General features: G+C 39.4%; 3 protein-coding genes across 12 annotated transcripts in view; 2 read left to right on the top strand and 1 right to left on the bottom strand.

Annotated features, from left to right (window-relative positions):
- Positions 1–12: 12 nt before the first annotated feature.
- cebpz (CCAAT enhancer binding protein zeta) lies at positions 13–9631 on the top strand. Its single transcript, XM_037086629.1, has 17 exons — positions 13–353; positions 1216–2705; positions 2993–3224; positions 3459–3630; positions 4113–4201; positions 4493–4546; positions 4701–4803; positions 4989–5039; positions 5199–5265; positions 5657–5763; positions 5987–6047; positions 6149–6348; positions 6592–6624; positions 6915–7013; positions 7190–7251; positions 7512–7593; positions 9008–9631. The coding sequence occupies exons 1-17, from the start codon at positions 156–158 to the stop codon at positions 9169–9171; spliced, it is 3264 nt and encodes a 1087-aa protein (XP_036942524.1). The 5' UTR covers positions 13–155; the 3' UTR covers positions 9172–9631.
- The window catches only part of LOC119012642 (protein CEBPZOS-like), a 41037-nt gene continuing 22274 nt past the window's right edge, over positions 9149–27911 (bottom strand). Inside the window, exons 4-9 of one of the 8 annotated variants that reach the window (XM_037086638.1) lie at positions 15243–15372; positions 15045–15137; positions 13170–13336; positions 10257–10374; positions 10101–10145; positions 9149–9285 (exon numbers count right to left, since the gene is read on the bottom strand). In XM_037086638.1, the coding sequence (XP_036942533.1) occupies positions 9203–9285; positions 10101–10145; positions 10257–10374; positions 13170–13226 (303 nt within the window). In that variant the 5' untranslated portion in view covers positions 13227–13336; positions 15045–15137; positions 15243–15372 and the 3' untranslated portion in view covers positions 9149–9202. Of the gene's footprint in view, positions 9286–10100; positions 10146–10256; positions 10375–12243; positions 12418–13169; positions 13337–15044; positions 15373–27911 lie in introns of those variants that run through there. The other 7 variants (XM_037086641.1, XM_037086637.1, XM_037086639.1 and 4 more) reach the window with 7 other exon arrangements.
- Positions 16426–20223, top strand: LOC119012640 (hepatocyte nuclear factor 3-beta-like). Of its 3 annotated transcripts, none has more exons than XM_037086634.1 (2): positions 16426–16987; positions 18979–20223. In XM_037086634.1, exons 1-2 carry the CDS (start codon positions 16913–16915, stop codon positions 20113–20115), a joined length of 1212 nt encoding a protein of 403 aa, XP_036942529.1. In that variant the 5' UTR covers positions 16426–16912; the 3' UTR covers positions 20116–20223. The 3 variants fall into 3 exon arrangements, with proteins under 3 accessions (XP_036942529.1, XP_036942531.1, XP_036942530.1); XM_037086636.1 differs by having other exon boundaries at positions 16948–16987; positions 19035–20223; XM_037086635.1 differs by lacking the exon at positions 16426–16987 and adding an exon at positions 18581–18657.

The following is a 27911-nucleotide window of genomic DNA, read 5'->3' as shown; positions in this document are numbered from 1 at the left end:
ACAATCAGAAAGAAATGTCTCATGTTCTATTTAACATTACGTGTGAACTGAAAATATATATATATTATTAGTTTAGTTTTTTTTTTTAATCCGGAAGCGCCGTCGCGACGTCGCCTTCCACATCCGGGTCACGTCTTCCTCATGCTGCAGCAAGCATGGCAGCGAAAAACAAGCACCGTAAAAAATCCAAAGCGACCAAAAAAGTGACGTTTCAGCCCGAAGAAAGCGACATGGAGGCTGAAAACAGCGGCAGGGAGGAAGACGAGGATGGGGCAGCTGCTGGAGGTGAAGACACAGCGGAGAAAGATGAAGAGTTCAACCTGGAGGAAGTTTTACGGCTGGGAGGAACACAGGTGAATTTACCAGATACAGCCTTACTACAGGCACAGCTTCAGTTGGTAAACGTGGAGGTGTTCGAGGTTTAACGAACGTAAACCCACGCAGACAATTTTTTTATGTGAAATTTAGAGGTGAGGTGACGTCAGTATAAACTATCTTAACATCTTTCTAAAAGGTAAACTGGGTTGACTAACCCATATACATATACATGACCATGGCTGCAAAGAAGGACTATATCCATGAATAAATTATATTAATATTTTAGTTTATCATTTCAGCTCTGACTGGAACAACAATGGGACAACAAGTTAAAAGATAAAAAGCTGGAAGTGTTGTGGGACTTGATAATCTGTGAGAATGTATTTAAAGGAAAACATTTCTAAAAGTTAATTTTTAGTCCATAAAATGTCACAAATTGACGATGTCCAAGGTGACATCTTCATATGACCCGTTTTGTCCGACCAACAGCCCGACACCTAAAATCGCAACCAATCAGTTATCAAGAGAGTCTGCCAAATAATATTCTGTTTGGAACAGAATCAGTCAATTGAAAGAAAATAAATTGGCAGCTATTTTAATGACTGATTCATTATATTGTCCCACTTTAAGAGTAATGTAATTTGATTTTGTTTAAACTTATTAAGCAGGAATATTTCCATTGACATTCAGAATCCTTTACAAAGATGGCCTGGCTGAGACGGCATAAAAGCTTTTCATGTGGAAACAAACAATAATGACTTAAAACAAACAGCATACATTTTCACATGAAAGGAAAAAACATCAGCGTTGAAACAGGCATTAAACTTGTAGTAGACATGTATTGTACTCTATAGTGACGGGTTTCTTATGACATTTTCTTCTCTTGTCTCTCTGTAGGCTGACTATGTCATGCTAGCCGCTCTGGACGACTCCAGTGAGATCGTGGACGGAGGGAAAAAAGGAGCGATAGACGACCTGGAGGAGGGCGAGCTGGAGAAATTCATCACCAAACTTGGCATCCGGTCGTTCAGTGGAGTGCAGATCATCGCAGACGAGCCTGAGGACGCTGCCGAAAAGGAAAGTAAAAAAGCCAAAGCCAAGACATCTTCAACAGAGGAACAAGCTTCCAACTCTCAGCAGAAAATCAAACAGGAAGTGGAGGACAAACAGAAGGCAAAGAAGACAAAAGATGCTCAGGCCAACGCTGTGAAAAAGGCAAAACAGAATGTGAATGTGTTTGAGTTCCAGCAGCGACAGGTGCTGCTGATCAAACCTGGAGGGAAGTGGTACGACCTGGAATACTCTGCCGAGGGCTCGACGTCCCCGCAGGATCCCTCGCTGGTGTCCCAGTACAAGACGCTCGCCCAGCGACTGTTCGAGGCCGATGTGGCGCTCTACAAGAGCAAGAAGAACCTGCAGAAAGGGGCCAACTCCAACTGGATGAAGACCGTCGTTTCCTCCGGCGTGCTGGCTGACAGGATGGCGGCTATGACGGTTCTGATCCAGGACGCTCCTGTTCACACGCTGGAGCACATGGAGAACCTGGTGTCCATGGTGAAGAAGAAGGGCAGCCGGCGGATGGGTCTGATGGCTCTGGACACCCTGCGAGAGCTGCTGCTGTCTGACCTGCTGCCGGAGAACAGAAAGCTCCGCCCCTTCACCCAGCACCCGTTCGACGAGCTGGAGGAGAGGGCCAGCGGCAACCGAGATGCCCGCGACCGCCGCCTCATCCTCTGGTACTTTGAGCACCAGCTGAAGCACCACGTGGCCGAGTTCGTGGAGGCTCTGGACACGATGGCCCATGACACGGTGGCGGCCACCAAGGCGAAGGCGCTGGCCACCGCCCACGAGATGCTGTGCAGCCGGCCGGAGCAGGAGAGGGCGCTGCTCATCCAGGTGGTCAACAAGCTGGGAGACCCCGAGTACAAGACGGCGGCCAAGGCGTCGTACCTGCTGGAGACGCTGCTGCACAAACACCCCAACATGAAGGTGGTGGTGTGCTGCGAGGTGGAGCGGCTCATGTTCCGCCCCAACGTCAGCCCGAAGGCGCAGTATTACTCCGTCTGCTTCCTCAGCCAGGTGAAGCTGAGCCACGACGAGGCCGAGCTCGCCTCCAAACTCCTCACCATCTACTTCACATTCTTTCGCGCCTGTGTCAAGAGGAAGGACATTGAATCGAAGATGCTGAGCGTGCTGCTGTCGGGCGTGAACAGGGCGTATCCCTACGCCAGCACCGGAGATGAGAAGGTGAAAGAGGAGCTGGACACGCTGTTCAAAGTAGTTCACCTGGTGAAGTTCAACACAGCTGTGCAGGCGCTCATGCTGCTGTTCCAGGTGATGGACTCACAGCAGACCATCTCCGACCGATACTACGTGGCTCTGTACAGGTGAGACCACCGTCTGCACTGCATCAGACAGTCCCTCCAGGGGTTTAACATCTTACAATCACACAATTTCAATGAAAAAAAATGGTAGCATGCTTTACTAATCACTGTAAACTGATTGAGCTGCATTAATCGATTAACAAATGTTAAATTAATTGCCTGCTATTTCAATAAGCGATTTCTCACCTCAGGACTGAGGTGAAGAAGTCATGAAAATTAAAAGAACGTAAGAGCACAGACAGAGTTAGATAATGGATGAGTATGTTATCTTTTCTTCTTCGTCTGTGCAGGAAGCTGCTGGACCCCAGGCTGTCGTCGTCCTGCAGACAGAGCATGTTCCTCAACCTGCTGTACAAATCTCTGAAGGCCGACATCGTGCTGCGGCGGGTCAAAGCCTTCGTGAAGCGGCTGCTGCACGTCAGCGCCGAGCAGAGCGCCAGCTTCGCCTGCGGAGCGCTTTTCCTCCTGTCTGAGGTGATGAAGGCCAAACCCGGCCTCAAGATGCTGCTGCAGGAGGGCGGGGTAAGAAGGCTGCGACGAGTCAGCATCATTAACTCAGCAGAACAGTGGACAGGCGATCCTTCTCTTTCTCCCCATATGCCACAGTGAATAGTTCTTCTCATTCTTTACATTTCATCAGTTGGCTCCATAAATAAAAATATATCATCAATCTCTGAAAATCTTTAAAATATCTTCTTAAATACTAGTTTTGTTAAATTGTACTGTAAATTTGTAATTTATCTTGTCGGTACGCAGGACGGGGAAGAGGAAGACTTCAAAGACCTCGCTGAGGAGAATGAGGATGATGATGATGAAGAGGAGCGCTTTGTGGACGCAGACAAACTGGAGGAAGCAGCGGAGTCACAGAGTGCAGTGACAGAGGAGGCAAAGCCCACTGCATCATGGGTACATCACAAGAACCTGGAAGGTCAGTGAGCTGCTCTGAGATTTGTCATCAGTGTTGTGTGTTCAGTCGTGGTGATGGGAGTCAACAGATGTTGTGGGATAAACAGATTTTAGTGTGATGACAGCTGTGTGTGTATTTGTTTTTATATATCTTTACATGAACCCAAAATATTCTCAAGATTCTATCTCTGCTGTGTTTTTGTTTTTTTTATGTTTTTATAAACAGATTTAGCTAATCTTGAAAATGTGAGCGAACTATCACATTTCGTCTAATTAGTGATGAGCACTTTCGTATTTCATTTAAAGATTTGGATTCTGTAGAACAACAACATCAGAAATTAGTCATTTTTTTAAAGTATGCTCTCATTTTAAGGTCAAAGTTTCAGCATAATTACTGTGACTGACAGTCAGTCTTCTATATTTTAAACTGTGGATACAGCCATGTTCCATGTTGTTGTTCTTTTTGATAATTAAATGTTATTATTACTTCCTGTTTATTTCCAGGGGGGAAGAGCATGCAGAGCTACGACCCGCTGCACAGAAACCCGTTATTCTGCGGTGCCGACCACACGACTTTATGGGAGCTACAGATGGTGAGAACAGCCAACTGTTACAAAGTTGTTTTTTTTAACAGTAGAAATAACAAAATGTTTGAAATTTAAGACACTAGACACTTAAACCTTTCTACTCATTATATCAGGACATTAAATGACTGCAGAGTTTATCGCATTTATTTGTGGGACAACACTTTTTTCAACAACAAGGTTTTGGTTTTTTTTTTTGAGTTAACCCTCAGCAGGGATCTGACCTCTATAAAAGTTTCTGACCACATCTAAACAGCTTTTTCTAAATCTTGAATGTTTCTTGTGTTTGTGTGTCTGCAGCTCGCTGTGCACTTCCATCCGTCAGTGTCGCTGTTTGCAAAAACCATCCTGCAGGTAAAATGTGTTTTAATACTGTGGAGTTGGTTTGAAACATTTCTGCTCTTACAGAAACTCTGTCCTCTTTTTCTGTGGTGGTTTAAACATGTTATTAATTTTCTCTGTTAACATGTTGTTTGTTCATCAGAAGTTTTATTTGTTGTTTCCACAGGGAGGGTCCATCCAGTACTCAGGTGACCCTCTGCAGGACTTCACCCTCATCAGATTTTTGGACCGATTCGTCTTCAGAAACCCCAAACAGCTGACGGGAAAACGTAAGAAATACTGCCTGTATTTTATTCCATGATTCCTGCTGTATTGGTGGTAACATACAACATATTCTAAAACACATTAAAAGAGAAGAAAACTGTGATTTAATATATTCTGAAATCTACAACTTTAGTCATGAAAAAAAAATTAAAAATCTAAATTTTTTGCTTTTGATGTTTGTATTTCTTAGAAAACACAGTTGCTGCAGCAATGAAGAAGTTACCTGTCAACGTTTTACCAGGTGAGTCCCAACAAAAAACATGCTTTTTTCTTGTTTTAAAGGATTTATGCATCAAATATTTCATCATTAAGTGAAAAGTCTCCAACATCTCTGGTTTGTTTTGTTGTTAAAATGTGAGTTTCTCATCAGTGACGTGAACTTTTTTTCTGTCTCCGTCAGTGAACAGTGAGGAGTTTCTGTCTAAAGAAGAAAGTCAGGTCCCCGTGGATGAAATCTTCTTCCATCGGTGAGTCTGAAACTTTTCCGTAGAGATATTAGAATTATTATTATTCACCAAATTAAGTGTTTATTCCTAAATATATTTCTTTGTCTTCACACACACTGAACAAAACTAGTTTTTTTGTTTGGTGAGAGTCTCTGTGACCACCTGCATATTTATAAGTTACAAAGCATGTTATATACAATACAAAAAAAGACATTAAGCAACACTTTATTGTAAAGTACATGAATAAATTAAAAAAATACAAACAAACAGTAAAAGCAGGCAAACAAACAATAATTCTGGTTTAGAAGATTTTCCTTTGCATTGTTCTGTCACAGATATTTTGGACAGCACCTGTCTCAAGTCGACAGATTCACAGTTTTGATGCAGGTTGTGATTTTCATTCCCTTGACAGTTTCTTCAAGAAACGGCAGCAGGAGAAGCAGCTCAAGTGGCCACGACCAGACGGCGACAACGAGAGCGTCGAGGACGTGGATGATGACGAGTTTGAGAAATTACTGGGTGAGTTGAGACACTCGGTTCAGGTTCAATTAAAGGCCTGCAGAGGGCGCCAGAAATGTGCTTCATGTCAGCTGAGTGTAATTAACAGTTTAATTTGCTTCTTCAATTAATTAAATGAACAATGTGTTTTTCTTCTTGTGGTCTCTGTTTTAATCTCTAAAGTTCATTATTTTAATAATGTACGTACAAATCTTTTGTGACAACTTGTTCTTGATTTGAACAGATTCCTGTGAAGGAGACTCGTACTTCACTGAGATGGCAGATGATAATCTGGACTTTGCAGGGTGAGCAGATCAGCTCTCAGCTTCATTTGTGTTTTGTTAAATGAGTAATTTCAGTCACACCATCATTCAATCGCTGCCGTTTTCCCTCCACGTCTCTTCAGTTCTGTAAAGGACAAAAAAAGAAAGAAAGCTGCAGAGGACTCGGAGTCGGACATGGATGACTCAGACATGGGTGACCTGGATGACGAGGAGGTGTCTCTGGGCAGTATGGATGAGGAAGACTTTGGAGACGAGCTGGAGGATGATGGAGGGATGTTCATGGATCCAGATGGAGGCGATGATGATGAGGATGATGATGAAGGTAAGGAACATCAGTGTTTCACTTTGGTTCCTGTATTTCTGTTGATTTGAGATTGTATCCATGGTGATGTTCTCGTGTCATTAGGATCAGGATCTTGTACAGTGTGAGTGTAAAGTGATCTTGGCTGTTTAACTGTTTGAACCTGTGATCTTACAGTTAGAAGATGTTTGTTTGACTGAACCCTAAATTAAATATCTCCCTTTTTTTATTAATTAATTGATACATATTTTGGTCTTCTTTTAGTTCCAGAGCTAGAGGAGGACAACGACGAAGATGGTGAGTAAAAGTTCACATACAAAATGTGACACAATCAGTTATAGTCACAAAAGGGCCCTTTTAATTCATTCAAAGAAACAATCTTTTCATTTAGTTCTTTTACTTTGCTGCTGCTGATTTCTGTTATTTCAAAATTTACTAAAGAATGAAAGTAAAATAAGGAGCTATTCTTGTTACTCGATTTTAAAAGATAACTTTACTGAATATATCAGCTCGTGTACCTTCTACAGAAATTTTTAAAGAAACTTTCCTGCTTCAAATAATGAAATAAAACATGATTTTGTGTGCAGGCTCAGATGATGGGATGGACGCTCCAGACATAACTCCTCATACCAAGAAAGGAAAGAAACGGAAATCCTCAGAGGAGCTCGACTTCTCTGGATTTACAGGTCAGTTTTACAAGTTATTCATATTTTGTCTGACCCTCACAGAATTAAATCATCTTTAGTCTGTCTGCTCCCAGGCTTTGTGAGTAAAGTAAATGATGATGATGAAGTTCAAGCTGCTGCATTAGTTTTATTGCAGGTTTTAATGTTGATGTACTGATCACTGCCCCGTCTCACAGGATCCAAACAGGGGAAGAAGAGAGGAAAGAAAGATGTGGCCATGTTTGCTTCAGCTGAAGAGGTGAGACGATAAGAAGACAACTTTTTCTTGTCTCACTAAAATAGTTCAGTGGTTCAGCTATGAATCTAACCTGAGTCTCTGCACCAGTCTTGTGGAAAAATGGCACTCACAGCTTCCAACGTTGTCCATTCATTACTACAACTCAATCTAAAAACAGCTGAAAATAGTTTAAGTTAATCAGCTAATGGTTTCATATTTACTTGATGCAGATTTTCAAGTTGATGTTTGATATGTGTTAAATATATTGTTTTTGTTTTCAGTTTGGCTCCCTGCTGGATGAAAACGCCGGCTCCAAGTTTGATAACCTGGGACTGAACGCCATGGCCAACAAGGACAAAGCAGGTAGGAAACGCTTGGGTGAACCTTTCACCACATTTTTATATTAAAAGTTCTGTATAAATAAAATCTATTCATTTTGTGGAAGTTTAAAAGTAGAATCTAAAGATGTGTCTACAACAGTGCTGGAAGCTCTGGGTGTCATATCAGAAGTAAAAGACAAGATGAATCCAGAAGTCAACAGGAAGTTTTTTTTATTCAGTTTGCTGGATACCAGCCAGGTTAAAAACTTCTCCATGGAGAGAAAATCCGTCACATCAGCAACAGTCAGTTTTACAGAAGCTCTACTTCTCCCTGCTCTAGTGCCTTTATGTCCATGTCAACTCACCAAAAACCCAAAACTTTTCCAAGTTCACATCATGGATTTTGTAAAAAACAAAAGAAAAATCATGCTTGAAACAATTTGAAGATGTTGCTAAATACTTTTAAAGTTTAAAATAGTTGTTGACAGTCATCAAACTAATAACAGGAAGTCCTGTTTAACTGGAACGAAACATGTCATTTCCAACAGTTCATGTCTCCTCTGGTTTTTCACTTTTTTACAACTAAACTTTAGAAGTTATTTGGTTCTGAATTTAAAAAGTGCCACAGATTTAGTAAATTATTCCATCATTGTTTGCGATGTTTTTAAATTAGCATTTTTTGTACATTTTTACTGGCTGTAATGTCACATTCAGTTGTTTTATTTAACCATTAGATAATGACACTGTGTTGACTTTGAGTTTTCTGTCTGTCTGATACCTATTGAGCCTGTTTATCATTGGTTTCTGGAAATTTGCAAGTCACAGCTTGAAATGACTGTTGTATATAGGTGATGTTAAAGTGGGTTGTTCAGCTCTGAAGCTATACATTTATCTATGGCACTCAATTTTGTATGCACGACCAAATAACGTATATACATACTAACTACACAGAACCAAAAAATTGACAGGTTCAGTAAAAAATGACATCCTGTCATTAATTTGATTACTGTAACCATTCAGCAACAACTACTTAATTGAATACACATTGCCACATCTCCTAAAGGTCACTTGGATGTTTAGGACAAATTTTAACCCAATCTGGTGAAAAATAAGTGATTGGTGAGGTTCAGAATTCACATACAAGTAAATCACTAAATGCAGAAATTAAGCTCAAAATTAAAAATTCTAGCTGTAGGATCTTGCAATGTGCTATGAATGTAATAGATAAATTAGTAATAAATTATATTTTTTATAAATCCTAACTAACTGAAATGGTACAGAATGAGCCTATTGTATTAAAGGTCGAGAAGTCCCATAAAAAGATCAAAACCAACTAACAAGTGTGATATCTTCTTCTTCTTCTGTCCCTCAGAGCTCCACTGTAAAATAGTCCTTAAACTATTAAATTTGTCTTTTCATGGGATTTGTTGACAGTAACTAATTGTTTGTCCGTGCAGGTCTGAAGCAGCTGAAGTGGGAGGCCCAGCGTGACGACTGGATGCAAGACCGCGATGTCAAGACGCTACGCAAGAAGAAGACAATGTTCAAGAAGAAGATGTTCGGCCGAGCGAGGGCGGGAGGAGGAGGGAAGACCTTCAGGAGTAAGAAGAGGAAGAAGTAGACCATCGGTAAACTTCAACTGACTGACAGCTTCAGTCCTGTTTGGCCGACCAGGCTTGGTGGTCCCCCTCTCGGATGCCGTAGACCCCCGCCCACTCGTTGGACTGGTAGTAAACTGGGAGGAAACACAGCAGGAACTGGTTTACAGATCAAGTCAGCTGATGGAAGAGACACAAACTGTTTCTGTGGTTAACGGGACAAAATACGATCTGAAGAGGAGCCGGATTTAGTTTTTTTCTAAAATGAAAGACATTTCATGGTTTCATGTTTCTGTCAGTACAATTTAATAACATACTAGATTTTTCTTTTTCTATTTTGACTCTGTACAGAGTTCATATTCATATTGCAACTGTGTTATATGAAAAACAGTAATTAAAGTTATTGATATTTTCTGATGCAGCTTGTTTAATTATGTAGACTGCAGACAGACAGTTCTGATTAATTAAACACGTTCAACGTTTTGTCTTGTCTCAGTATGATAAATGTGTATAACGAACACCTTTGTGCTTAAACTATATACACCAAAGAAATTCAGTTTACCATCATAGAAGAAGAAATAAACCAGCAAATATTCACATTTAAGAAGCTGCAGAAGTTCAGAGAATGAACTTTTTTCTTTTAAAGAATGTAAATTAAACTTAATAGTTGACAGCTAATCAATTAATCATTCCAGCTGGGAGGTTTTCTTTTTGAAGAACTCATTGGATGCATCATGAGTTCACTGCAGAAGGTCATAGCTTACAATCAGATCCTTTTAAAATAACACTGACCTCGGTATTCACTCACAATAGAGCAGCTACATGAAATAAATATGGCTCCTTTTCTAAGCAGGTTTAGTGACTAAATCAGGATCAAACATCAACACCCTGCAACACTACATTTAGTCAAAAACAAATCCACAGTGGAGGAGAAATATCTAAATCTGCTCACCTTCTAACACTGATGGGAACCTTCTGTTCATGGTGTTCCTGAAGTCTGCAGGTGGAGGAAATTAAACATTAATTTTTTAGAGAATATAAAGTCACTCAACACAGGTTTAAGTGTTCTTCAGTTTGTGTCTGACAATAGTTATTGTCAGTGTTTTACCTCGACTGTTGTTCATCATGTGAAAAAGACCGTACACCCCGAAGACGCCCGCCAGCTCCAGAGCGATCACTCCCTTCATCAGCTTCTTGGCCAGAGGCGCCAGAGGTTTTGGAGGCATCTGAGGACAGATCGACACACAGAAACAAAACTTTATTTCTGCCAACCAACACAGTCTATTCATTTCAGTAAGCTATGAAAACCAACTTAGAAAGACATAAACCTGGATGTGAGAGATAATCACAGTTAACATCTTGTTTCTTTATGCACTTGAAAAGAGTCAGAGGATAAATCAGTGCATGATTTTAAAAAGCATCCAAGAAATCCCATAAATCTTTTATTTATTTATTAAATGGGGCTTAAATGATAAGTGGATTAATTGATTACTCAATTAACAGAAGGTTAAAGGAATTTAAGGATCACCTCAATTTTCTTACATTTGATAACAATGAACTAATTAATTGAGAAAAAAACTTCTTATAGAGTGGGTTAATTTGTGCCAAGGGGCAAGTAGTGCCACCCCTGTTATCTAGAAAACCATAGACGTTGTTGGTCATGTGACCACATATTTTTGAAGAGGCATCCATTTCACTCATCCTGCAAAGGGAGACACATGTCTTGAGAGGTGAGCACATTTAAGTTCAAAAAACAATTTTTTGCCCTCCAAAGTTAAATTTCTATGATCAAGGTTTTCTGATTGCTGTGTTTGAACAATTATAGGCAATTTTGAAAACAGTTCACACATATTTTAGTAAGCTACACCATGAGTCTATACAGTTAACATGATGCTAGCTCAAAACAGCTGAGGGATGCATTTTTTTCAAAATGGTGGGCTTGGGATGTTTTGTGCCAAAGGGCCAACTTATGATTATTTACAAAGCATTACTTTGTTGTGTTTTATTGTCATTGTACATTGTATTCTTACATTTGATCACTAAAACTATGTGACATTCTTAATTTTAGACCAAAATCCATCATGCTATGCAAATACGAACGGAAGACAGACAGGGTTCCAACTCCTTTTGAGGTGAAACAGGGGAAGACCATACAAATTTGTCTGGCTTTTAAACAGCACTGTCATTTGTGAGATTAAAATGATCTGTTTTACTTAAATTATATATGGCATAATTTACCCCAGCGTATTCCATCTACAAAACCACTTTTTTTCTAAAGCTATTTTTCTCAAACAGTTTAGTTAAGAGCCAAAGTGATTGTTCCCAGGGATGCACAACTTCCTAAACTATATGTACATATTTTAGTTGGAGGCATTACTGTAATCCCCTTGCTTTAAAGGCACTTTAAGTAAAAATTGGCATAAAGTACCCCACTCTCCCCTACCTAATTTAACTGTGGAGATTTCCATTATGTTCTATTGACTTCCTTCAATAGAAATTTAGTTCTACTGCAATAATTCATATTGTGCAAGCCTTCAGCATTACTTGATGTATTTTGCTTTTGATTTAAGATTATTTCATTGTGATTCTCTGCATGTCACAGCCTCCAACATAAACATAGTCTGTCTCACTGATACAATTAGTCCTGGAATGTTTCAGCCATGATCTAACCTGTGTAAAACAACTTGAAACTTAATCAAAGTTAAATTAAGAAAACTTAAGTACTTTATAAGTAGTAACACTATGACTATTATCATTAAAAGTACTAACGTTAACGCTCCCAACAAACTACTAAAAAGGAACAGTATTTTATTTACACTTTTATTCAACGGTCGTCCAAATAAATTATTTATCAAATTCATTTTCATGCATTCAAAGCAACAGTGACTACAGTAGCAGTGATTTCTAATGACAGTCAATTCAACCACGAGGTAACTTGAAAAACAATGAATGAACACAACGTTTATCTATTCCTCATCATACAGACATGATGAACATGAGCTACAGGCTCGTTGCTAATTTGTTAGCAAACATTTTGAACCTTCCTGAGTCAACAGTGGCCCTCACGGTCTCTTCAGTCTCTAAAATAACCTTACCTTCAGATTCGTGGCAAAGAAAACAACTCAGACAGTCTAATGAATAAATTTAAACGCTAAAAGTTGTTAAATAACGCCAGAGTTCCCCCTCTGCCCTTGTGTTATACCATCTGTGATGTACAAGAACAGCTATCAGACGCTACTTCCGGAGTACGGAAGCTCGGTTGGTACAAAAAAATCGACAACAGTAGTAGAGTGTTGTGCGCTTTCTCATACAGCCATACAGACGATCTCTGCTGTTGTTTAAAAAACCTGTTATCGCCTCTGCACACTATTTCAACGACTGCTACTGCTATTAGTAATAATAATAAAACATCTTCATTTATTCCCTTTTTTAAAATCAATCAATTTTTTATTTTAATGACCACTAAACCACTCCTGGTACCTTACTATTAAGAGAAAAATGTTTTACTTGACAAAAAAGAACATTTACTTATCAAAGCTGAAATAGTGTGGGCAGGAAAGACAAAACAAACAAAACGATATAAACGAAAATGTTAGGCGATCAACACTTATTAAAGGGAACCAGAATGAATGAATGAATGAATCAACATTGGGTACTGTATTAGGGAAAACGAAAAAAAGCAGAGATAAAATAAATGAGTGTGTGGGTTCTAATCACTTTGCTGAAACAATGCCATTTATTGGGTTATTACATGCCCAGGTAACAAGGCTGTACCATTAAATTGAGTTAATCTTTGTAATGTAAAGTTGAGCAGATTTTTTCATTACGCTTCGAACAATTAAAGATATAGTATGTGTATTCATAGCGAACATCGATGATAGCAAAATAAACAACACAAATGAAAAGAAGAAGTGCTTTGCCTTTGACATTGTGATTTGGGACCTTTCTGTTTTTTTTTAAACATCCTAAAGAAATGACAGACGTCATTGTCATTTTCAAACGGGTGCATCAACTCACACACCTGCAAAAAGATCCACAGCCGCCCTTCTCTTGTGCCCACACTGCTCTGAGGTTCCATTCGGCTGTAGTTTCAGCAGCTCACCAGCAGGTGTCAGCGTGGTCACAATGAGCCGCAGCTCTCAGAGGTTTTAAATGAGAGGAAAGTTTATTTAAACCTGAGAAGTGTACCTGCAAGAACCGGACGAAAAGATGCAGATTCACCTGAGCAAAGTGTGCAGGTTTATGAACACAGTGAGGGCGGTTATTGTTCAGTGCAAATCACGCACAGGAAGCCAAATCAAGTCATTAAAATAACTCATGAAACATGCAAAGAAAATGCTAAATAATAAGCAGACCCCTCTGTTTTGGGGTATTTTTCTGAGGGAAAACAAATAAATTGTGGGGTTTTGTAAAATATTTTTCTTCATGCAGAGTCAGTATTCTCTCAGGTGAGTGATCACCTGCTGCAGGTTAGATTATGCAGCATGTGGAGAGTCTCACAGGCGCTGCTCTCTCAGGACTCCCAGCAGCTGCACATGCTAAACTATGACAATATTTGGTTGCCTGAGTCACAAACACATCAGTTTACTGCAGCAGGTTCAAGTTTGCTAGAGCGAGGGAAGAAAGTGAAATCTGACTGATAACTTTAATGTTTTGGACACACGTCATTCATAGAAAATATAACAGCGCTGTTGGATTATTGTCTGTTAGTTTTGAATGTTAGACATTACTACATTACCCATGAGTCTCAGCAGCCAAGAAAAAAAGGCAAGGTAAGCTATGGCCATTTTACATTTTAGTCCATGTAGTTAACAGGATCCAAAGTTCGCACGTGAGTAAAAGTAAAGATGTCACATTATACATGACTTTGGTAGCAGTGAAATTCACTCATACAAATTGTACTTGTACTATTACTTAAAGTATCTAATGTTAGATGTAGTTAGGTATCAAGTAAAAGTAATTCCTGCATATATTGTCATGTCTGTATATACTCTAGACATTGGGTGGACTGATTATCAGATTTAATACTGAGCATTTTCCTGATGTCAGATTCAGTGTTTTTAAAAATCTGATTGCTGTTCAAATAAATTACTTGGCTTAATGTGGCTCTGATGCGACATGTAATCTGCAAAGTAACAAGTAACTAAAGTTATCAAATCAATATAGTTGAGTAAAAGTAAATCTTTACCTGCTGCAGCCATCAGACTGTCTAACTCAAGTTCTGAACAATCACAACAATTCTAGTGCAACAATAATCAAGTTGATTCATCGAATACGTAACCTTTCTCAAGCAAAAATGCCAACAGAACTGATGATTTCAGGTTCTGGGTCTGTAGATTATGATTGATGATGATTTTTAACAGCTAATCAAGAAAAATCATCACCATTAATGAAATGTCTCTATAACACTCATGTTGTCTTCAGCTGCGGCAGGATTCATCAACACCACCTCATGTAAACATCAGGCGTCAACAATCACCATCAATAGAAGATAAAAGTGATGGATATCAATGAGAGTGGAAGTGGAAAGTAACTGCATACATTTACTCAAATACTTCAAGATAACTATACTTTTACTTATGTATTTCCATTTTATGCAGCTTTGTAATTCTGCTGCACTACAGAGGCAGAATTGTGACTGTTTGCCTCTGAGATGTCACGGTAAACAACAGTTTACACTTGAGTACAGTACTCGAGTATGTGCTCAGTTACATGCACCACTGCTCAGAACCAGCACAGTTGCTTGTGATTCAGTTACATACAGATAACTAGTGGAGGGTCCAGGTTTCCTCTCCTGCATCACTGCTCCAGGAAAAGTTCAGATTTTGTGTATTTTTTAGAAAATGTTGTAACTTTTATTGTGTTTATTGCTTATTTTAAAAGAAAGAGTCTTAACTTTTGTTGCTTCAGCAGATTTTCGCAGCAGCGGATGACCTCAAACCGAAGAATTTCAGCCCCCTCTCTCCCGCCTGACAGTCTAAGTCTCTCGCTGGACACAAAAGGTGAAAATATTTGGGTTGTTTGACGTCCACACAGGGAGGACAGGTCTATGTGTGCAGAGAGCATGGTGGTCCAGCGTCTCTTGTGTCTTCACCTCGGCTGTGTGTACCGTCCGCCCGCTCGTCTTTTCAGATTCATCACCAGGTAAATACACTTGGTCCGACCGCAAACAGTAAAACCTGCAGAAGAAGAGGAGGAGGAGGAGGATCCCAGACAGTCTCGGTCTAGAACAGAGCATTGTACAACATGAGACCCAAACTGTGGGACGTTTAAGTTTATCTAAAACAACACAAAGATCAATTTCTACGAGTATAAAACAGACAAGAAGGCACTGCAGCAGGAGGAGTCATGGGAGAGTTTGAGAGTCATTTTAGGGAAAAGCAGTGAAGACAACAGTGGAGAGTTAAAGGAAAGTAGATTCACAAAAAAAAAAGTCACTTTCATCCACAAAATAAAGGACAAAAAAAACAAAAAAACAGCTTTGAGATTGTTTTGAACTTTGAAGTTATAAAAGATAAGGTTTTTGTGAAATCGAACCCTGTTCAACGCATTTACAGTCTGTGATCAATTCTAGTTTGAATTGTTAGTGACAGAAGAAGCACTTAGTGTAGAAATACTTCACTGTACACTGAGTTATAATCATAAATACAGGCTTTTTACTAAATGTATTATAATCATTCAATTATATAATGTAACTAAGTACATTTACTCAAGTACTGCATTGACGTACAGTTTTGAAGTGATTGTCCTTTTACTTGACTATTTCCATTTTCCAGTGTAGTAAAAAGTGTCCTCAGGTCTTACAAAGTAAAGATATCATGTTGAAGTACTTTGGTAAACGTGCTTGAGTGAAAGTATCTGATATCAATCATACTTATTATTAAAATTATTATAAGTTCATGTAAATTACACAGAGAAGTCTGTCAAACAATTATCAGCCTGGCTGATGATCAATATCAGTGTTCAGTTCCTTTTTCAAATTAATCTTATAATGTGTCACTTTGGCCCTGATGCGAAGTAACTAGTAACTGAGGTCAGTAACTAAGATTATCGAGTGAAAAGTACATTATATTTGCCTCCAGAATGTAGCTGAATGGAGGCGTGTAGTACCAGAAAATGGAACTACTCAAACTTAAGTACAGCATTTGAGTAAAAACACATTTCCAAATCCTACTTAACTTGAAACAGAGTACTTTTAGTGTGATCAGAGTACTTTCACTTTTGATACCCTGAGTACATTTTCTTGATCACACTTAACCTATCACAGAGTACTTTTACAGTTTGGTATGAGTACTTTTACTTTCAATAGCAATTTTCCCTGATCGTACTTAACTTAAACAGAGTATTTATACAGTAGGCTATGAGTACTTTTCATTTAATACTTTAAGTACATTTTGCTGATCATACATATGTATAACAGGGTATTTTAGTGTGATATGAGTACTTCTACTTAAGTAACCCACACCTCCCTCCTGCTCGTGCCGAGGTGTTGACTGAATATTTAATTCGCGAGCTCGAGGAGGGCTGACGGAGCGATCTGATTGGACGCTGGCTCCGGCAGCAGCTCGGGCGCAGGTGCCAGCGGCTCAGTGAGCAGAGTCGGTCCCGGTCAGTCGGTCACAGCCGCCGCTGCAGGTGCGAGTCAGTCCCGGGTCTCAGCAGCCAAGGATCCAGCGGCCGGTACCTGGAGGACAGGTGCGTTCCATGCGCGTTTTCCCGCCTCGTGCGAAGCTGTTTGGATGAGCGCGTGCTGGAGCGTGCACGATGCTGAGCGCCGTTAAAATGGAGGGACACGAACATCCGGACTGGAGCGGGAGCGGCTACTACGGAGAGACCGAGGTCCGTGCACCCTACACCGGCAGGGATCTGACCCGATTACCGCCACATTAGTCCGGAGGGAATGTTATAACTTGCTGACCGCAGGCTGAGAGTGGATCTATCAGAGGAGGCAGATAAACATCTGAATTTACATTATTATATACAAGTCAGAGTAACATAGGCCAGGTTTGTTTAACAAGCCTCCGCGTTTTAATCTAAAGTCACAGATACACTTCACAGAACATTTTAATCTGTGTTTTGCAGTTAAAAATGTAGTTTCTCGCGCTACCCGTTATTGGGTTAGCTAATGTTTATATATATTTTTGAATTATTTTATTACCATTAACCTTGAATTCCCGCAGTGCACTCAAATCAGAGATAAGAGGGAACCAATTTTGGAGCAAAAAGAATGTTGTGAATGTTTTAAAAACGTCTTGAATCAACTCCAACCTGTTCATTTGATAATGAAAGTTTTTTTTTATTATTATTATTTCTATTATTATTCAAATCCGCACCTATATGTTCTTTAAGAGTCTTGAATTGTTCTTGAGATAATTCCTTCAATTTCCAGTGCAGGCGGACATTTAATCATGCCACTGAGACGCTGTTCGCTCTTGAAACAAGTGACTTCACCTTCTCTTTACCTATTATGTTTTGGGTTTTGTTTTTTTTTTTTTAAAAAAAAGGATTATTTGACTTTTGGTTACAGTAATGTAGTTACTGCCACACAATGACTCCTGCCATAAAATGTACTGCATCATCATGATGAGCAAAGACTGCAAAATAAAAAAAGAACATCAGAGCATCATAATCAGTGTTGAGGAAGAGGTTAGATCATCATTTATTCAGGCCTATTTTGATATAATTAATATTAATTAGAATAAAAGACAAAAAATAATTAACCAAATAACGGTGTGATAACTCTTTCTGTAAAAACATTTTTGGGCAGATTGCAGTATTTAAATGCAATACTTTTCTTTTGTTGTCTCTTTTTTTGCCCCTGAGGAATTAAACAGTATTTCCTTTCATATGTATAAGTAAGGAGAAAGGTCGGTAATATCCTAATAATTTAAAGAAAGATTCCTGGAAAGAGAAAAAAAGGTAATTTTACAGTGAAACGTTCTGAGTTTGTTAGAAATGCTCAGTCTAAATAAAATAAAATAAAAAACTGCAGAAAATATGGTGGGGGCTAAACAGTAACACTATTCACTCTACCTAATTAAATATGCAGATTAAATATCTCAGGTTGATTGTTAAGATCATTCATGGAGTTTACAACACAAGGCAACCTTTAATACTCAACTATATAGAATATGGCTGACACTGATGATCAGCCTGCATGTTTGGCTATGATGATGAGGCTGGTCCTTTGAGAATGGAAAAAATGCACCAAAAATAATTTAAAACAAATGTATTAGAGCAACATAATGTTTAAGGAGCCACAGAATTTCAAGTCAGTTGCTGGTAGGCTGTATTACAATTAGGCCTTTAGGCTACAGTAGAAAGAAAAACAAATCCATCTGTCAGTCAATTGTTTTGATAACCTAATGATTTAATAGTTGATATATATAGATGATTTAAGTCATTTCTAAACTAACATATCAAACGTTTCCTCCTCTCAGACGGGAGGATGTGCTGCGTTTTATTGTCTCATGAGATATCTTTGTGTTTTGGACGAAACAATTGATCAAGTAATCCGAAAAATAACCAGCAGATCCATAATGAAAATAATCAATAGGCTAAGCTACTTGCGTCTATGATTTAAAAACGTATTTCTAAGTTGATTAAAAAGGAAATTTCGTTTAATTTTCGGGTGCTTGTTCTTGTGTGCAGCCTACTGTTGGTTTGCTTGATCACAGCTAGGTTTATTGATATAATTGTGATTTTAATTCAAGTATATAATTAATTTCTTGTCAATTGCCCCTGTATAAAATAGTGTATAGATATACATATATGTATACAAACAATGGGCATTAACAGTTGTGTGAACTTGTGTTGTTTCTGTGTCTCAGTGTTATTCTGCAGCAGGAAACATGACTTCCGGTCTCTCCATGAACTCTATGAACAGCTACATGAGCGCGCCTGGCATGACCGGCACCGGACACATGAACGCGCACTACGTGAACCCTGTGGGGGTCAACCACTCGTCGATGCCCGCTGGGGTGTCTCAGAGCCCGGGGGCCGGGATAACGGGGCTGGGCGCCGCGCTGCCGCCGAACATGAGCTCCATCAGCCCGCCGCCGTACGGCAGCATGCCGGTGATGAGCCCGGTGTACGGCCCGGCCTGCGGCGGCCTCCGAGCCAGAGAACCCAAACCGTACCGGAGGAGCTACACGCACGCCAAGCCGCCGTACTCGTACATCTCCCTGATCACCATGGCCATCCAGCAGTCCGGCAGCAAGATGCTGACCCTGAACGAGATCTACCAGTGGATCATGGACCTGTTCCCGTTCTACCGGCAGAACCAGCAGCGCTGGCAGAACTCCATCCGACACTCGCTCTCCTTCAACGACTGCTTCATCAAGGTGCCCCGCTTACCGGACAAACCGGGGAAGGGCTCCTTCTGGGCCCTGCACCCGGACTCTGGGAACATGTTCGAGAACGGCTGCTACCTCCGGCGGCAGAAGCGCTTCAAGTGCGGGAAGCATCCCGGGGCAGGTGAGAAGGAGGCGGCGGGGAAGCCGGGCTCCGAGGGGGGCTCGGTGAGCACCAGCAGCGGCAGCGGGCCCGACTCCCCGCCCCCCTCCTCCTCCTCCCCTCCACCGGCGTCGGAGGTGAAGACGGCCGGGCTCGACCTCAAGCCCTCCAGCCCCGTGCGCGTGCCCTCCCCACTCGCGCACGCGCATACGCAGCACCTGTTCACCCACCACCACCATCACCAGCACCACCCGCTGCTGCTGCACGAGGCCGCGCACCTGAAGCCGGACCACTACCCCGCCCACCCTCACCACTACTCCTTCAACCACCCGTTCTCCATCAACAACCTCATGTCCGAGCCGCAGCACCACAGACTGGAGCCGTACGGAGGCTACGGCTGCCCGGTGTCCGGGGCGCTGGTGGCCGCCAAAACCGGCCTGGATCCGGCGCACACTGACACCAGCTACTACCGCGGCGTGTACACCCACAGGCCCATCATGAACTCCACCTGAAAGGACTTTATAATGTAAAAATCAAAAAACAAAACAAAACAAAACAAAAAACATTTATAAGAGGCTCTTAAAGTGTTTTTGTTGAAGGCCTGAAGGATTTAAAAATGTTTTTTCCACGATTCTACATTTCTCATTTGTGTGTTTGTACATGTGCAACAGATAAAAGTCTTTATATGAAAACCTCTTTTTTGTTTTATTTATTTCTCCTGAGCCTGAACTCGCGTGCTCTTTATCTGAAATAAGATATTGCATATTTGTTTTAATGCAACAGACAACACACACATGCAAACAGAAGTTATCATCTGAAAACAGTGTAACCTAAAAGTCACACTTAAGTAAAAATAGAGATATCATGTTAACTTATTACTTTAGTCACCCTGATTGACCAAAAGTCTCAAAGTAAGCTGTCTATATTAAATGTAGGCCTACTTAAAGGAGCACTATGTAGTTTTGGGAACTATGAATGTTAACATTCACAATATTAATGAGGTAATAATATGAACAGGAAATATTCATTTTTTCCACAAGTGATACCACAAGCTGTTCTCGGATGAAAATAATGTTTTAAGGTAGACAGGTGGCAGGGTCCGCCACATATAAAAGTAAAACAGCATGAAACTGAGCTGTCCTTGAAGGTCAGCTCGTTCACACATAAAGAAAAATCTGTCAGTGAAGATCTTTATCATCGGAATGATATTTCTTCCTCAAAACGAGTGTTAAGTTATTTTATTAGCATTAAATGTATACTTTAGATTATAACCGTTACTAATAATGGTCAATTTATTGACAAGTTAAACAATGATGATGAGGCAAACTGTGATTCAATGACAGGTACAATGAAAACAAGACAAGAAACAAGATAGAATATTAATACTTATTAAGACTGTATAGTTCATCAACATTAAATCATGTTTCTAAACATTTACAGTTGTTTCATAAATGGTTTATAAAGAATTTCATTGTTTGGTAATGTTAAAACATTAATCTTATATATATTATTAATTATATTATATATATTTTAGTATCAAAATGCAAGTCAAGTTAATTATACATGATATATCTACATGTATGTATAGAAAGGCTTAAATGATTATCGGATCTGATTTTCAGTGTTTTTCTGATTTTTGGAGTCAGTGCTTTTTAAAAAAAAATCTAAAATGAAAAAGTTGATTTAAAGAATGCTCTGCTTTGGCTCTAATGCAGCATGTAGTCTGTGAGGAACTAAAGTCGTCCAATAAATGTGGTTGAGTAATAGTAAATGTACACTTCATCGCTGACATTTTCAGACTGACACTTCACTACATTCTTGAGGGAAATATTCTAGGAAAAAAAAAAAAAATCAGATTTAGAACCAACAGTCAGAAAAATGCAGAATATCAGTCGGCCTGCAGGGTAAAATGTCAAGTAGCACTTTCGACACATTTGATGCCAGCATTGCTTTTGATACTTAAGTTTTACCGATATCTGGAATTTGTGATTGTTGATTCAAATGAATTAATCTTAAAACGCTCTGCTTTGGCTCTGATGCAGAAAGTAATCAGCAAAGTAGATATCAAATAAATGTAGTGGCTGTAAGAAGGACAACATTTGCCTCCAAAATGTAGTGAAGTGAGATAAATAAAGTTCCATCACTGGTGAAAACCTGTTTTAAGCTCCACACACTGTAGCTATATGTTAATAAGAGGCAGTGTCTCTCTTTAAAGTTCATCATTAGCACTAAATGGATTAATTATCAGCTGCGGGTCACAGAGAGACCCATGAATCAGCAGATAAGGACCAGAACAATGACACAGTGACAAGGTGAACTGTTCTCCTCTCACAGCACATTAACATCAGACAGACGAGATGTTTAGCAGCAGATAACAGCTCGCGGCTCACAGATGAGGGAGGATGGGAGGATATCTATCAGCACCGTGTTAAGTAGTTTAAGTGTCAGAGGTATTAGGAAAACATCTAGTGTTTGATGTGACACAAAAAGGACACTTTTTCACTCGAAACTTAGATGGCGATCACGGTGAAGATACCTGCTGTTGTTATTGTGAGCATGCTGACATTAGCATTCAGCTCAAGTGCAGCCTCACAGAGCAGACACTCTTTTATTTACTATTCAAATAGATTAATAAATAAATACTCTTGACGCAAGAACTGACCAAAAAAATAAATAAAATAAATAAATATGTCAGGGACATTCAGTATATCGAATATGTAAAGTTAACCAGGACAGGGGAAGTAACAAAAAAAAATAAATCACAAAAACCCAAAATATGCTAATGATTTTTAAAATCTTTTTACATTTGATGCATTTGAACTTAAAGGACTTAAGGGACTGATTCCATTGAATGAAATATTATGGTAAATAACAAACGTTTAAAAAAAAAAAAAAAAGGTGAAAATATAAGATGTGTTTCCTCCAAATCTCATAAAATGTTTCGATTACAAATTTAAAATAACTTCAGATGGTAAAAGCCATTTTACTTTTTTTTTTTATATACATTTCCTATTTTTCAGACTGTTTAGACAGACCAATAGTTGGTCATTTTGGTGAAATCTCTTTTAATCAGCTTAAAAAAAAAAAAAAAAAAAAAAAAATGAAGGTTAGTATCAAATGTAAACTGCACGCTTCAGTGATGATCAGTCCATCCATAACCAAAGAGCCAATCCACATTAACTGACTGATGTTTATCTCTCACATACAGACAAACAGACTGTTATTGTATTAGCGATTTAGACACTGGTCTGGCCTAACTGAAGTCAAATTATTATCATGTATTAAAGGGTGGAATAGGCCTGTGATAAATTAATAACATGTCCACTTACGACAGGTTTGTTTCAGCTGCTCATTACTTTGATTTATGATTACACTGTTATTTAAATGTACTTGTTCGGAGTCCTTTCAGACAAATGAATGTACCAAATTAATCTAATGTAATATTATAGCTCACAGACATTAAGTAAGGGCTTCCATGTTCATAGTGTCAACACATTTTCCCCCACAGACAGCTGCTGCAACAACTAAGTATAGAACCCCAAACAACCTGAAATATTCATATCATCTTAGTCATCCAGTAAAATGCTGCTTACATATAAATATGTCAGGAATAATCTAATAATGATAAGAAAATATGATATATGGTTGTATAATATTTACATGCCGAAGCTATTCGGTGGCCTATACAGTTTATTTTCATTTTGCTTTTGTTTTTTTTCTCTTTTAATACGGGATATTTATGTATATTTAGATATATATTTTTTTACAGTGTATTGCTACTTTTGCATAAGTAAAACACTGAGACAGTTCCTCCTCCTCTGGACACTAGTGGTTTAGTGTTATGTGTATCCTTTACAGTTTGAATGCTATATGCAATTTAAAAAAAAAAAATGCATGTTTTTGATTAAACTTGAGCATACTGCAACAGAATACTTCTAAAACAAGTACATTAGTGCAATATAATCAAAAGTAAATAACCCAACAACACTAACACTGGGTCAGAACAATGCAGTGGTACAGGGCAAATGTAGATAATGGTGTTCTGTTAGGAAATGTAGGGGGCCTGTAATATTCTTGGGAATAGTTTTTAACACTACTACTAGACAAATCACTAACTATCATAATTCTGGCTAATAATTGACTTCATAACTGAATTTTCTTCATAATGTCCTGTCATGGTCTGGTTCCTTGCATCACAGTTCACTAAATCCTGCAGTCTCATCAGAAACAAAAGCAGCTTCAAACTGACTTATTTACAGAATTAAGTTGGTTTCCTTTCTTGTGAATAAGAAATTGCATTGCGACTCCCTTGTCTGTAAATTTAAATGTGCCTCAGTGTGAGCGGTGGTGATCAAAATCTTGCCTGTCATCACGACACAATAGTTTAAAGAAGAGTTAGATCGCTGCAGGAACTGAAGTTGACCTGAACGGTTCGGGTGCGTTCCTAAGAACACCACTCCTCCCCGCTGCTCAGTCGGACTCGCTCATAAAACATCCAGTCTTTACTACTGAGAGACACTCTGTGTGTTGGCAGTGAAGCAGTTTTTCATGAGACTGAAGAGAAATAACGTCTACAGACACGTCAGGTTGTTCATTAACTTTACACACAAGAGATCAATGCAGGACGGTCAAACAAGCCTCTACACCAGCTCATGTTGAATATTAAACACTTCAAACTCTGAGGGTGGAGCGCTCGCAGGAAAACCTCGCTAACAGCCAGTCAGATGTTGTTCGTTACGACCAACGTATTTAGCTGAACATGGTGATGTAAGAATGCAGGATCAAAAACAGAAAAGTTCTTTTGACGTAGTTACTCACTGTGCTGTTTTTGCATACGTAAATACCTCCAACATCTCTGAGCATGACTCTTGTTGTTTCCAACTGTCACATGTGAGTCTGTGTTTCTGACGGGAGTTTTTGTGTTGAAAGTGGTTTAAAGCCACAATGGGCCTGTTGTAAGTCAACAAAGCTTAAAGTTTGTTTATTCCCCTTTCAAACAAGACTAAGAGTCTAAAGCTATGCTCAAAGCTCTGTGAGGCTGAGCTAAATGCTAATGCTAGCCTGACAACATGCTCATATTGACAAATGCTAACGTGCTTATGATTAGCCAGTACAATGTAAATGGACCTGTTGCTGTTCCTGTTGTAATTGTACTTGTTCTTATTCTTGTTTTTTTTTTGCTCATTGTTGACGTTCTTGTTGTTTTTCTCATTGTTTTTCTTTTCTTTTCTTGTTGTTGTTCTTGTTGTTGTTCTCCTTGTTGTTCCTGTTGCTGTTCTTTCCGTTGTTGTTGTTCCTATTGTTGTTGTTCCCACTGTTGTTGTTCTTCCTGTTGTTCTTCTTGTTCTTCTCCTCACTGATGTTGTTCTTGTTTTCGTTCTCGTTGTTGTTCTTCTCAGTGTTCTTCTCCTCATTGATGTTGTTCTTGTTTTCATTCTTCTTGTTGTTCTTCTCAGTTTTCTTGTTGTTCCTCTTCTCGTTGCTGTTCTTCTAATTGTTCTTGTGGTTCTCGCCATTCAGCACAAGCGAGGGTGGGACGAGGGGTTTTCAGTTGGATCTAATCTGCAACCTCACCACTAGATGAGTAAATAAAATTAAATACAAATGGGCCTAAATAGAACTGGACCTTTAACCATACTCAGCATCTTAGTTTAGCAAGTTAGTGTGCTAACTATAGCCTGACTGATATTGAATTTTTGAGACTGATATTTAGGAGCTCAAAAAGTCTGATACAGACCGCAGTTGGAGTGACACCCGTGGACATTTTAAGGACACCTGGGGATATTTCCAGCTCTTCATGTTTTGATTAAACTTGATGTTTCTTAAGGAAACCAGCAGACATTTACAGCCCTTACTGTGGCATCAAAAACCAACATTTTTTCACCGAAAATCAGATCTGCTTTATCTCTGATTGTTTTCCTAACCCTGACCAAGTGGTTTTGTGCCTAAATCTAACCAGACTATAATCCCTGTGACAATAGAAAAATTGACAATTCAACCTAAACAAACCAAAAGTGCAACAGAAAGAAATGCTCAGGTTTATCTTATCTGTGGTTTTGCAGGATGATTTATTGGACTGCTTCGTGAGGACCAAAGGGACCATAAAGCCATCCATTAGATATCTGCCAACAATTTGAACATTTCACTTGGTGTAAACATCATGTAGCGTTAATTAAGAGCGGGGACATGATGATTAAATATACACAGTATATATGTGTTTTCTGAGAGACAAATACGTAAGTCACGAGGACATCTGAAGGGAAAATGAAGGGCAAAAACAAAAGGCACAGATCTGCGTTGAGGTGTGAGGAGGTTCTCTGGACTCGCTGAGCGTCTCTGTTTGCTCAAGAAAGCAATCAGCCTGTTATGAATAATAATGACCTCTCTCTGACCAAGAATAATGGGAAGGCTGCATGCCGAGCAGCTCGAGGTCAGAGCTTAGCCAGCGGTGCTGTGTTTGGACAAGGAGCTTTTACCACACATACACACACACATGCATACATATGAGGGATGTCCTAACTCGAGCTTTGCATGCACCCTCCAAGAAATAAAAGGGGCCTTTTAACATTTAACTCAAACAGTGGTCTGACAAATATGTGTTTAAATGCGTGCCAATATTGCCAAACACGAGACTGATTACCAAAAATTGGCTTGTGTCGTATGAATTTTCCTCACCAGTGCTCTTAAAACATGTATTACCACAACCATAATTTTCATGTTAAGTGTCTCTAATCTCTACTCTTGACACCATGTTGTGATTTTAATATCCAGAACTGTCCTTGATTTTGCGGAGGCTCAGAAAAATCACATCTTTTGTCTCTGAAAACACCAGCCTTTCCGCCTCTGCCATGTTTAGACAGCGAGGCTGTAATTTCTGCGCACCATATCGGTTCCGGCTGAAATATCTCAGCGAATGACCAAGAAATTGTCCTCATGGATGAATCAGATTGACTTTGGTGAGTTCAGGTTGTACCAAAGTACTGTACCTTTAGATATAGACTCAGTCTGACTTAAGAATGTTACACATGATGCTTAATGTTTTCCTTAACCGTACTATCTTTATTCATGTTAATATGCTTAGAACAAGGTGATCAAATAAAATCATTGGGGCTTGCTGTGTGGTCAACATCCTTTCATCAGATGTCAGCAACAGGATCATTTTCGGTGTGAATTCACCAGATTACTCATGCTGAACACGGCGCCATTAGCATGCTAACAAGCTTACGCGCGCTCAATGCTGCATTACATACTAATGTCACCATGCTAACAGGATAAACTGTTGACATGCTAACAGGCACAATTTCAGCTCAAAACGGCAGCCGAGTGTGACATAGAGGCAGCAGCTGACGTGGGCTACACTGGGCTAGCATCAAAATGCTTTAATGCACAAAAGATAACAAAGACATAAGAAGGGTGGGATCATGAAAGTTGTTGTCTTCATTGTTAAACAACCAGCATTGCTGATGTAAATCTATCTATTGCACTCAGGCAGAAACGTTCACAGATGATGTTATGTTTCACTTCATTCATGTGACGTCATTTGCTGTTGACTCTCTCCTGAAAGTGACAGCGACAGGAGATCAAAATGCAACCTACCCTTACCTTGAATAACATTACAGATCTCTCTAGTTCCTGGAAACATTTGGGATAATGTAAGTACATAACTCAACAAAATATAGAACTATGGTCTAGTTGTTTTTTTGCAGTCTTAATGCAGAAATTGAACATATTATATTGTATCTTTAACTCCAACACTGATAAAAGAGCCCATAAATTGATCCCAGTCTTATAGTGTGAGCCTAGAATTGCCACAGAAAAGAAATAGAAAGTCAAAGTCAAACAATTCAGGTTCCAAAACTATTATTGCAGCTGTTTAATGAGACAAGAAACTCTTTGACTTTGTTATGCATAAAGTTGAATTAAAAGCATCCTGGTGGCAAAAAACGTAAATAAAATTAATACTATCAATATCTGTGACAACTTTGTTTCTTTTAACCTTTTGAGTGTTATTATTGCGGTGGAAATTCTATGACATTTGTCTGCATTAAAAAACTACCTTCTAACTTCAGTTTTTAAACATCACTACTGTGCTGGGTTTGGTTCTCTGGTGGATGACATAACTAATAAAGGTGTGCAACTTTATGTTTCTTTTATCAGTTTTTCACCCTCAGTCTACAACACTTTTCTGAGTCTGTGCTGCTGTTGTTCTCTCTGCCTCCCTGTCCTCCTCAGACCTCTGGTTGCTCTGCAGAGCTCGGCCGAGCCTCTCCTGCTGCCATCAGAGTATGTGTACACTGAGTAAACCTCC

The sequence above is a fragment of the Acanthopagrus latus genome, chromosome 22, assembly GCF_904848185.1.
Source record: "Acanthopagrus latus isolate v.2019 chromosome 22, fAcaLat1.1, whole genome shotgun sequence".
Classification (NCBI taxonomy): Eukaryota; Metazoa; Chordata; class Actinopteri; order Spariformes; family Sparidae; genus Acanthopagrus; species Acanthopagrus latus.
The sequence above is the reverse complement of the archived record's forward strand: the minus strand, read 5'-3'. Positions and strand labels throughout refer to the sequence as shown.

Coding starts and splice junctions, on each gene's coding strand:
- cebpz (XM_037086629.1), top strand. CDS start 156: ATGGCAGCGAAAAACAAGCACCGTAAAAAATCCAAAGCGACCAAAAAA. Junction 354..1,215: donor TACGGCTGGGAGGAACACAG/GTGAATTTACCA, acceptor GTCTCTCTGTAG/GCTGACTATGTCATGCTAGC. Junction 3,225..3,458: donor TGCTGCTGCAGGAGGGCGGG/GTAAGAAGGCTG, acceptor GTCGGTACGCAG/GACGGGGAAGAGGAAGACTT.
- LOC119012640 (XM_037086634.1), top strand. CDS start 16,913: ATGCTGAGCGCCGTTAAAATGGAGGGACACGAACATCCGGACTGGAGC. Junction 16,988..18,978: donor GCTACTACGGAGAGACCGAG/GTCCGTGCACCC, acceptor TCTGTGTCTCAG/TGTTATTCTGCAGCAGGAAA.